The 11,767-nt window shown below is 44.0% G+C and overlaps 1 protein-coding gene across 1 annotated transcript; it reads left to right on the top strand.

The window, feature by feature from the left end:
- Positions 1–351: 351 nt before the first annotated feature.
- LOC123054123 (cytochrome P450 704C1) lies at positions 352–6,733 on the top strand. Its single transcript, XM_044477817.1, has 5 exons — positions 352–1,250; positions 1,336–1,674; positions 1,762–1,965; positions 2,070–2,245; positions 6,401–6,733. Exons 1-5 carry the CDS (start codon positions 456–458, stop codon positions 6,432–6,434), a joined length of 1,548 nt encoding a protein of 515 aa, XP_044333752.1. The 5' UTR covers positions 352–455; the 3' UTR covers positions 6,435–6,733.
- Positions 6,734–11,767: the final 5,034 nt, after the last annotated feature.

Here is an 11,767-nt window from a genome sequence, read left to right as displayed (position 1 = left end):
ATGCATGTTACTGGTCTAAGTTACTCCCCTGTGACTGGATTACTCGGAAGTGGAAGCAGACGAAACGAGGCGATGACCTATTCAGATCTGACTTCTGCCTATTTTAAGCACCCAATTGGCTTGTCCTGAATCATGATGTGCGGTTTACAATTTACAACGCAACTGTTGGATTTTTCTGAGGTTTTGGCTGTTCCTTTTCGTTTCAAACTTTCTTACTGTATTATCTGTGTTCGTTGTCGTCATTAGTTAACTCAAACGGCACGTCGACCAACCCATCTCAACGATCTGCGTCTTCTCCACGTGTGTTGAAAACGAGAAGACGAACACCAGGCACCATATTATTGCCCGTTCATGTGCACCGCACTCGCATCCAAGCCTTCATTCTCCACAATCCACACGGCACACGCCAGCACGCCCGCCGTCCTCGCGCCGTGACCCAGCGGCGTTTCACGGCCATGGACTCACCGCTGAGCCAGCAGCCGACGCTGCTGGCGCTGTCGCTGCTCCTCCTGGCCCTCTACCTGGCGCGCCGCGCCCTGCTCGGCAAGCGACGGAACTACCCGCCCGTGGCCGGCACCATGCTCCACCAGCTCTTCAACTTCGGCCGCCTGGCCGAGTACCAGACGGAGCTCTCGCAGAGGTACCGCACCTTCCGGATGCTCACCCCGACCTGCAACTACGTGTACACCGTGGAGCCCGCCAACGTCGAGTACATCCTCCGCACCAACTTCGCCAACTACGGCAAGGGGACCATGACCCACGACGTGCTGGAGGACCTCCTCGGCGACGGCATCTTCAACGTCGACGGCGCCATGTGGCGGCACCAGCGCAAGGTCGCCAGCTTCGAGTTCTCCACCCGGGTGCTCCGCGAGTACAGCAGCGGCGTGTTCCGCGACACGGCCGCCGAGCTAGCGGGCATCGTGGCCGCCGCCGCCGCCGCCGGGGAGAGGGTCGACATGCACGACCTGTTCATGCGGTCGACGCTGGACTCGATCTTCACGATCGGGTTCGGGGCCAGCCTGGGCGGGCTGTCCCAGTCCAGCCAGGAGAGCGCGGCGTTCGCCCGGGCGTTCGACGACGCCAACGAGCAGGTGCTGTACCGGTTCTTCGACCCGCTATGGAAGGCCAAGAGGCTCCTCAACGTCTCGTCGGAGGCGGCCATGAAGCGGTCGGTGCGCACCATCAACGAGTTCGTGTACGCCGTCATCGACAAGAAGATCGAGCAGATGGGCAGAGATGAACACGAATTTGTAAGCTTTTTCCTCCTGTAAACATTAATTGCGTCGCCGCCTGGCAGCAGCAAATCTGGCGTCGTGACATTTCCTGACTTGGCAGGCCAAGAAAGAGGACATACTGTCGAGGTTCCTGCTGGAGAGGGAGAAAGACCCGGGCTGCTTCGACAACAAGTATCTCCGGGACATCATACTGAACTTCGTGATCGCCGGCCGCGACACGTCGGCTGGGACGCTGTCGTGGTTCCTCTACGTGCTGTGCGGCAACCAGCGCATCCAGGACAAGATCGCGAGGGAGGTGCGGGAGGCCACCACCGGCGGCGACCGGGACGTCGGCGTCCACGAACTCACGGCGTGCCTGACAGAAGAGGCCATCAACAACATGCCGTACCTCCACGCCGCGCTGACGGAGACCCTCCGGCTGTACCCGGCAGTGCCCATCGTTAGTTGACCCGATCCCTGGCGCATTAATTTCCTTGTGTACTATGTGGCCCGGGACGTCACGATTAGTATGGTTTTGTTGGTGTAGGATGTCAAGTACTGCTTCTCGGATGACACGCTGCCGGACGGCCACGCCGTGAGGAAAGGGGACATGGTGAACTACCAGCCGTACCCGATGGGCAGGATGAAGTTCCTGTGGGGCGACGACGCCGAGGAGTTCAGGCCGGAGCGGTGGCTCGACGGCGACGGCGTGTTCGTCCCGGAGAGCCCATACAAGTTCACGGCATTCCAGGTGAGACGCATAACTAAATCATCACTGGACTAGACGACGACCTGGCTCAGACAGAGTTATCCATATTCACGTGACGTGTATGCTTGTCCTGTTGTCTGAAATAGGCGGGGCCTCGGATCTGTCTGGGGAAGGAGTTCGCGTACAGGCAGATGAAGATATTTGCGGCTGTTCTTCTCTACCTCTTCAGATTTGAGATGTGGGAGCGCGACTCTACGGTGGGGTATCGCCCGATGCTCACGCTCAAAATGGACGGCCCGCTCCATGTTCGTGCGTCGCCCCGGTGAGCAAGCGGGTAGCATGCTTGATACTTCCTCCGTTCCAAAATATAAGTCTTTCTAAAGATTCCAATAGATAACTACATACGAAGCAAAATGAGTGAATTTACACTCTAAAATATGTCTACATACATCCGTATGTTGTAGTCCATTTGAAATGTCTAAAAAGACTTATATTTTGAAACGGAGGGAGTATAAGACTAGAAGCAGAGGCGCGCTTTGCTGCACCGTTTTAGTTGTAAATGAGGACACAATGTCGACTATTATATGCAACCAAGATGTCTTTAACTTTCAACAGCAAAATATTCTACCTGAACAATTCTACAATAACTCACTTCAAGCTAGCGAAAACATGCTACATGCTACGCTGACAAATTTTATCGCCAGTAACAACTCTAGATATTAGAGGTTTATTTGAAAATGAAGGTGCAAACACCAAATTTTGTCATTAGGGAAGAACACAGTAAAAATTCGTACCAAAATTATTTAGCTCTTGGATGAAATATCTACTCGGGAAAAGATGACATAGTTTGTAGAGTGAAGGTATTTGTATGATTTGCTTGCCATCCCACATGATGATTTGTATAACAAATGCCTACAAATAGTCTAACTAAAAATGTACAACCTTCAATATATCTAAGATGACATTGGCAGCCCTCACCTATTATTCCCTAGAACTAATCAATAAGTATGTCTGCATCAAAAGTTTCAACATTTTCACTCCAAATAGCTATTGGAGCTACCTCCCTAGAAATAAACAGTTAGAAACGAAGCTTTCTATTTTTGCGAATAGTTAGAAACGAATCTACCGGCATGAGAAATTCAGGCCATGCATAAGAAAAATCTGGAAACCGTGTTTATCACATAGTAAAGCAAGGGAGACATTGTATCAGTAAGTCACAAGGTTCTCTTAAATATTGGACATCCTTTCACGTCCATGGTGATAGCTGGTGATCCGCCGTTGCTATACAATCACGCGTACAGAAATATGATAAGGACACCATGGAAAAACAGTTAGGCATCATTTTAGATGTGAAAAGAACAGAGTATTTGAGCCTACAAACCAGGAGCCATATGCACAAAAATGAAAATCAAACCAACCATGTCCAGTTTCAAAAGCCAAGCTCACTATAACCATCAACCCCTTCATCCACCATGACAAAGTGGCATTGAAGCAACTCGTTATTCTTCACACAGTGTATGCCAATAGAAATAAAAACAATAGCCATAGCATTGGCAAGAGACACGAATAATGGACTGACCAACAAATGAAAAAAGCACGTCACACTGAATTAAAACAGAACAAATTGCAAAGCCAATGGGCTTGGCAATGATAATTCATTGGAGTCAAAGGGATAATTCAGAATGATTAATCTCACCGCAAAGCCAATTGTGCTAATATTTGCATTATAAACCTTACAGGTACATTGATTGATTTCTCTGTACAAGGAGCATTTAGATGTGTGCATACAAATCCATGAATGATGGAGTGAAAACAACAAAAGGACATTGCCGGTGATTTATGCTAGAAGAAATACAGCTGTATACAGGAAGAGGGACTTAAGTGTGAGAAGAAACTACCCTGCACTTGTACTAAACTGAATATCGTACATGATTATGGAAAAACTTTGTTTTTGCCCATTTTGCTTACGCCACTCTAGAATTTGACATCTTACTTTTGTCACTCTTAACTTTTGACAATGCATCGCAAGTGCCATTCCATGGCAAAATCAAATAATTTTTATTTCACTTTTGCCACTCTAAGCTTTTGATAATGTATCACAATTGTCACTCTATTTTTTTTGCTTTTGCCACGGAATGGCAATTGTGATATATTGTCAAAAGCTAAGAGTGGCAAAAGTGAAAGGTCAAATTCTAGAGTGGCATTAGCAAAGTGGGATAAAACTAGAGTGGCACAAACAAAGCTTTCTCCATGATTATTGGATTCGCTAGATGAAAATATCCTACATGTTGAAGCAATATTATCTCATATCTCACAAAAATCATTGAATCACTACATTTGCAAGCCAAACATATTTTTTTATTTTTTATTTACTATATCTTATCACATCACGAATTATGACGAAGTATAAATTAAGATGGTCAAGTAGAGTGTGCTCTTACTTGAATAGGATGTTCTGCGATGGCAAGAGAAACATAGAAGTGATTGCTTACAAATGTGTTGTCAGTGAAAATGCTGGAGCAACTCGGCCAATGGACATGGCTAGAGAAATTATGGTTCTACGGCCTGTCGAGGGCGCCACCAGTGAACTTGCACATTGAGGAGGTCATGGTATGCTTGATGTCTTTGAGCCCCACAACTTCGTATTGGTTCCTCCCCCAGCTAATCCACTTGCTGATCTACACGAGTCAAAGCAATAAAATCTTAGGTCCATTGTGAGTATAAAAGACAATCACAAACCACTGAACTCCTAAAGTAACAAATGAAAAGCACTTAAAAAGAAACAAGCTTTGGTAATTTTCCGTGAATCCAAGTCAGTTCATGAACCAAACAAGTTAATCAGCCAAGAGAGATGCCAGCTTCAAAAAACTCTTGCTGATTCAGCCCACACCAGCCGGAGAAGGTGTTGACCTCCCCCGACTTAGGCCTTGTTCGGTTAAGCCACTTCCCAAGTGGATTGGAGTGGAATGGAGGGGATTTGGGGAGAATTTGAACTAGATGGGATCTAAACCCGGCCAATACCTGTCAATCCCTCTCATTTGTCATGGAACCGAACAAGGCCTTAAGGAGAAGCATGACCAGATCCAATATTTTCCCCGTCGAAACTCTTCGAGCGCTCAGTCCGTCGTACATCCGAAACTCATTTCTTGAATCAGTTTAAGATCTAGGAGACACAACCAGCGATGGGTGGGGCAGGGCTAGACTGTTACCACTCCTCGCCTCTAAGAGCATCTCCAGCAGACCCCTTATAATGCGAACCTTTAAAGTAAGTATAAGGGCCGCTGAAAATGTGTTTTGAGGGTTGGCGCGGGCTGCAGTGGAACATATTCGCGGTGCCGGCGACCTGGGGGTGGCTGGGCACGGCGAATCCGTAGCGCCGGTGAAGCGGCATGGTGTACCCGGGCCTACAGCGACCTGGCAGTGTGTTTCCACCGGCGGATATGGCCGGAATCGAAGGTGGCGGGCGGGCAGCGACGACGGCGGGTGGCTGCGGAATGGGGGGAGGGAACACACGTGGGCTGAAATGTCCCTCCCGCCAACTGCTTTCCCACTATACAGGACACCGACAAGGCGGGGGGGGGGGGGGCATGTGTTTTCGCAGGTGGGGGAGGGGAAATTTACCGCTCCCCTAAAAAAAATTAAGGGTCGGGGGTGTTTAAGGTGTCTCTTCGGGCCGTTTTTCCGCGCAAAACTGTAAACTGGCGGTTATTTTTGCAGTTCGACGTGATATAAGGGGGTCTGCTAGAGATGCTCTAAGGGCATCTCCAATGGCAACCCCTAAATTTCCTCCCGCATCCATCCGCGGACATGGGGCCAGTCCGTGGACACGGATGCGGGAGAATGCCATCCAATCGTAGCCGCATACATTTTCACAACAACTTAAACCAGCTGGACGAAATTCATTCACACAAGTCCAAAATTAATATAAACATGACCAGATTTCATATAAACATACTGGTTTCATATAAACATGACGCATTTCATTACAAATACATCAAAGCGGTCTTATGCGGGCTCTGGAGTATAATTAATACCTAATCTAAATGATCGCCGGCGTCCGGTCCCCGTCTTCGGCCATCAGCCCCGAGAACTGAAGCTTCACCATCTCCAGTTCCGCCTCGATGCTCTCTAGCTCCGCCTTCGGAGCCCCAGGAACTAAAGTTGTCCACCTCGACGTGGTCGCCAAGCGACTAATAGGTCGAAGATGCTCAGACCACCAAGCTTGGCATCGACGGGAGGGGAGGAGCGGTGACCTTCCTAGGACACGAGCGGCGGTGACCTACTGTGCACTACTCTTCCTCGCCGTCGGCAGCGTCCGCGGACGTGTCGGCTTCTTCGTGGTCGTGGCGCAGGGGCGTGACCTCCTCGTTGATACATCCATTTTGCATCATGTTTTCCTACTGTTATTTATAGTGTTTTTATGCAATATAACACTTTGTGGAGCAATTCTAATGCCTTTTCTATCATAATATGCAAGGTTTACACAAAAGAGGGAGAATATCGGCAGCTGAAATTCTGGACCTGAAAAAGCTATGTCAGAGATACCTATTCTGCACATCTCCAAATGAGCTAAAATTTTACGGATAATTATTTTGGAATTTATAATAAATATTGGATAAAGGAACTACCAGATGGGGGCACCATGGTACGCCAGCCCCCCTGGCGCGTCCTGGTGTGTAGTGGGGGCCTTGGCCCACCTCTGGTGCCCATCTTCTGGTACATAAGGTCTTTTGACCTAGAAAAAAATAAGAAGAGGACTTTCGGGACGGAGCGCCGCCGTCTTCAGGCGGAACTTGGGCAGGAGCACTTTTGCCCTCCAGCGAAGCGATTCCGCCGGGGGAACTTCCCTCCGGGAGGGGGAAATCGAAGCCATCATCATCACCAACAACCCTATCATCTTTGGGAGGCCAATCTTCATCAACATCTTCAACAGCACCATCTCATCTCAAACCCTAGTTCATCTCTTGTGTTCAATCTTTGTAGCGGAACCTCAGATTGGTACCTGTGGGTGACTAGTAGTGCTGATTACATCTTGTAGTTGATGCTAGATGGTTTATTTGGTGGAAGATTATATGTTCAGATCTATTATGCTATTTAATATCCCTCTGATCTTCAACATGAGTATTATTTGTGAGTAGTTTCCCTTGTTCTTGAGGCCAAGGGGGGAGTCATGTTGCAAGTAATCATGTGAATTTGATATTCGTTCGATATTTTGATGGTATATATGTTCTGATTCCCTTAGTCGTGTTATGTGAACGTCGCCTACATGACACTTCACCATCTTTGGGCCTAAGGGAATGTATTGTGGAGTAGTTATTAGATGATGGGCTGCTAGAGTGACAGAAGCTTAAACCCTAGTTTATGCGCTATCCCATAAGGGACTGATTTGGATCCATATGTTTAATGCTATGGTTAGATTGATATACTAATTCTTCTTTCATAGTTGCGGATGCTTGCGAGGGGTTTAATAATAAGTGGGGGGCTTGTTCAAGTAAGAACAACACCCAAGCACCGGTCCACCCACATATAAAGTTATCAAAGTAGCGAACGTGAATCAAACCAATGAGATGAAAGTGACTAGATGAAATTCCCGTGTGTCCTCAAGAACGCTTTGCTTATTGAAAGAGATTGTTTTGGCCTGTCCTTTGCTACAAAAAGGATTGGGCTACCTTGCTGCATGATACGTCTCCGTCGTATCTATAATTTTTTATTGTTCCATGCCAACATATACAACTTTTACATACTTTTTGCAACAATTTATATGATTTATTGGACTAACCTATCGATCCAGTGCCTAGTGTGATACGTCTCCAACGTATCTTTAATTTTTTGTTGTTCCATGCTATTATATTATCAATCTGGGATGTTTTACAATCATTTTATTGCAACTTTATATCATTTATTGGGACTAACCTATTGACATAGTGCCTAGTGCGAGTTGCTGTTTTTTGCTTGTTTTTTTACTTTGCAGAAAATCAATACCAAACGGAGTCCAAACGCAACGAAACTTTTTGGAGATTTTTTCTGGACCAGAAGACACTAGATGGGCCAAAGAAGTACCAGAGGGGTTCTCCGAGGGGGGCACAACCCACCTGGAGGCCCAGCCGCGCCCTGGTGGGTTGTGCCCACCTCAGTGGCCTCCATCACCGCCTCTTTGCTCTATAAATACCCCGCAAATCCAAAAACCCTAGGGGAGTCGACGAAACACAATTCCAGCCGCCGCAAGTTCCAGAAACCACAGATCCAATCTAGACACCATCACGGAGGGGTTAATCATCCTCATTGGTGCCTCTCCGATGATGCGTGAGTAGTTCATTGTAGACCTACGTGCTCGTAGTTAGTAGCCAGATGGCTTCCTCTCTCTCTTTTATTTTTTAATAAAATGGTCTCTTGGAGATCTATTTGATGTAACTCTTTTTGCGGTGTGTTTGTTGGGATCCGATGAACTTTGAGTTTATGATCAGATCTATTTTATCCATGAAAGTTATTTGAGTTTTGATCACTTATATGCATGATTACTTATAGCCTCGTATTTCTTCTTCAAATCTTTGGTTTATTTAGGCCAACTAGATCGATTTTTCTTGCCATGGGAAGAGGTGCTTTGTGATGGGTTTGATCTTATGGTGCTCAATCCCAGTGATAGAAGGGGACATGACGTATGTATCGTTGCTATTAATGATAACAAGATGGGGTCTATTCCTACATGAATAGATCTTTTCTACGTCATGTCATCGTTCTTATTGCATTACTCCGTTTTTTCATGAACTTAATACACTAGATGCATGCTAGATAGCGTTCGATGTGTGGAGTAATAGTAGTAGATGCAGGCAGGATTCGGTCTACTAATCTTGGACGTGATATAATGAGCATTGCCTGGATATCGTCATAATTATTTGAAGTTCTATCAATTGCCCAACAGTAATTTGTTCACCCACCGTATGCTATTTTTTCTCGAGAGAAGCCACTAGTGAAATCTACGGCCCCCGGGTCTCTTCTTTATCATATTTGCCTTCAAGATATATTTTTATTTTCTTTTATTTCCGGATCTATTAATCCAAAAATACCTTGCTGCAATTATTTATTATTTATTTTATTTTGCGTTTCCGCGATATCTATTTATCTAATCTACTACAAATTTATCTATCTTTTTACCCGGGAGGGATTGGCAACCCCTCTTACACGGCGGGTTGCAAGTATATGTTCTTTATGTGCAGGTACCGTTTACATAGTGTTGCGTGGTTCTCCTACTGGTTCGATAAGATTGGTCGCATCACTGAGGGAAATACCTACCATAGCTGTGCTGCATCATCCCTTCCTCTTTGGGGAAATACCGACGTAGTTCAAGCCGCATCAAAAGGAATTTCGGGCGCCGTTGCCGGGGAGGATAAAGTCAAGATAGTCTCCCGACAACTCGCCAATTTCTGGCACCGTTGCCGGAGAGACATCATCAGCATCTATCAGGTTCCTAATCACAAATCACATCTCCTTGCAATTTACATTATTTGCCATTTGCCTCTCATTTTCATCTCCCCCACTTCACAAAAAATTTCCGTTTTATTCGCCCTCTTTTTCGTTCGCCGTTTTCTCGTCAGATCTGTTTTTGTGTGCAGTCTTGTTTGCGTAGTCACGATGACTCAAGAGAACAACAAGTTGTGTGATTTTTCCAATACCAATAATAATTATTTTATTAGCACTCCGATTGCTCCTCCCGCCACTAGTGCAGAATCTTATGATATTAATGCCGCTTTGTTGAAACTTGTTATGAAAGATCAGATTTCCTGGTACTCCTAATGAGGGTGCCGCATCCCATCTTAACAAATTGATAGAATTATGCGATATGCAAAAGAAAAAGATGTGGACAATGATATTGTGAAGTTGAAATTATTCCCGTTTTCTTTGCGAGATCGTGCAAAAAATTGGTTTTCTTCTTTGCCTCGCAATAGTATCGATTCTTGGGACAAGTGCAGGGCTGCTTTTATTACTAAGTATTTTTTGCCCGCGAAAAGTATTTCCCTTAGGACTCAAATCATGAACTTTAAGCAACTTGTGCATGAACATGTTGCGCAATCTTGGGAAAGAATTAAATTGATGTTAAGAAATTGTCCTACACATGGTTTAAATCTTTGGATGATCATGCAAAAAAATTATGTGGGATTGAATTTTTTTCTAGAAATCTTTTAGATTCCGCCGCGGGTGGTACTTTTATGGAAATTACTTTGGGTGAAGCTACTAAATTGCTAGAAAATATTATGGCAAAGTATTCACAATGGCATAACAAAAGAGCACCTACTAGTAAGAAAATTATTCTGTTGAAGACATTAGTACGTTGAGTGAAAAAGTTGATGCTCTTATGAAATTGGTTGCTAATAAAAGTGCTCCTATTTATCTTAATGATGTGCCTTTGTCTACTTTGATTGAGCAAAATAGTGATTCCATAGATGTGAAGTCTCGCGAAGCAATTTCAATAACAATGCTTATAGAGGTAATTTTAATCCTAGACCTTTTCCGAGAAATTCCTCTAATAATTATGGTAATTCCTATGGTAATCCTTCTTATAATAATAGGAACACCTCTGATCTGGGGAATAATATAAAAGAATTTATCAATGCTCAAAAGAATTTTAATACTACGATAGAAGAAAAGTTGAATAAGATTGATGATATGTCTAGAAGCATTGATAGAATTTCTCACAAAGTAGAAAATCTCAAGTTGAAAATTTTTGTGCCTAAGGTTGAGGAATCAATTAAAGCTTTATATGTTTCTATGGATGAAAGTAAGAAAAGAACCGCTATGCTTAGAGCTAAGAGAGAATTTTAGAGAAGGCGTTTACTAGCGATTGCTTTCATAAAAATGATGAAGATCTTAAAATGATTGGTGTTTCTTCTATTGATTCCTTGTTTAGTAAAATTAAGATTGATTATAAAGGGATTGAAGAAGAGTCAACTTTAGCTAGAAGGCATCCCGATAATTCGGAGGGTGAAATCTTGATAAGAAAATTGATAAAAGTGGGTTTGGAGAGGTCAAGACTTTAACTAGTGATGTGCCCACTCTTTTGGATTACAAAGACTTTAACTATGATAATTGTTCTTAGATTGGTTGTATTTCTTTGTTGCAATCCATGATAAATTCACCGCATTCTTATGAACAAAATAAAGCTTTTACTAAGCATATCGTGGATGCCATGATGAAAGCTTTGGAAGAAAAATAGGAATTAGAGATCTCAGTTCCTAGAAAATTACATGATGAATGGGAACCTACTATCAAAGTCAAGATTAAAAACTATGAGTGTTTTGCTTTATGTGATTTGGGTGCTAGTGTTTCCGCAATTCCGAAATCTTTATGTGATGTGCTTGGTCTTACCGATATTGAAGAATGTTCTTTAAATTTGCACTTGGCGGATTCTACTATTAAAAATCCTATGGGAAGAATTAATGATGTTCTTATTCTTGCAAATAGGAATTATCTGCCCATTGATTTTATTGTTCTTGATATAGATTGCAACCCTTCTTGTCCAATTATACTTGGTAGACCGTTCTTACGTACTATTAGAGATGTGATTGATATGAAAGAATGCAATATTAAATTTCAATTTCCACTAAGAAAGGGAATGGAACACTTCTCTAGAAAAAGAATCAAGCCACCATATTAATCAATCATGAGGGCATCTTATGGATCTAGGAATAAAGATGACAACACTTAGATATATGCGTTATGCCTAGCTAGGGGCATAAAATGATAACACTTGTTGGGAGGCAACCCAATGAATAAAATTTATTTTTGTCTTTTTCTTTCTGTTCTTGAGTGTTTGCACAATTATGCTACTTTTATGATTATGTTTTTTATG

Source organism: Triticum aestivum, chromosome 2D (assembly GCF_018294505.1).
Source record: "Triticum aestivum cultivar Chinese Spring chromosome 2D, IWGSC CS RefSeq v2.1, whole genome shotgun sequence".
In the NCBI taxonomy this organism is placed as follows: Eukaryota; Viridiplantae; Streptophyta; class Magnoliopsida; order Poales; family Poaceae; genus Triticum; species Triticum aestivum.
Note: the sequence above shows the minus strand (reverse complement) of the source record. Positions and strands in the feature narration are given on the sequence as shown.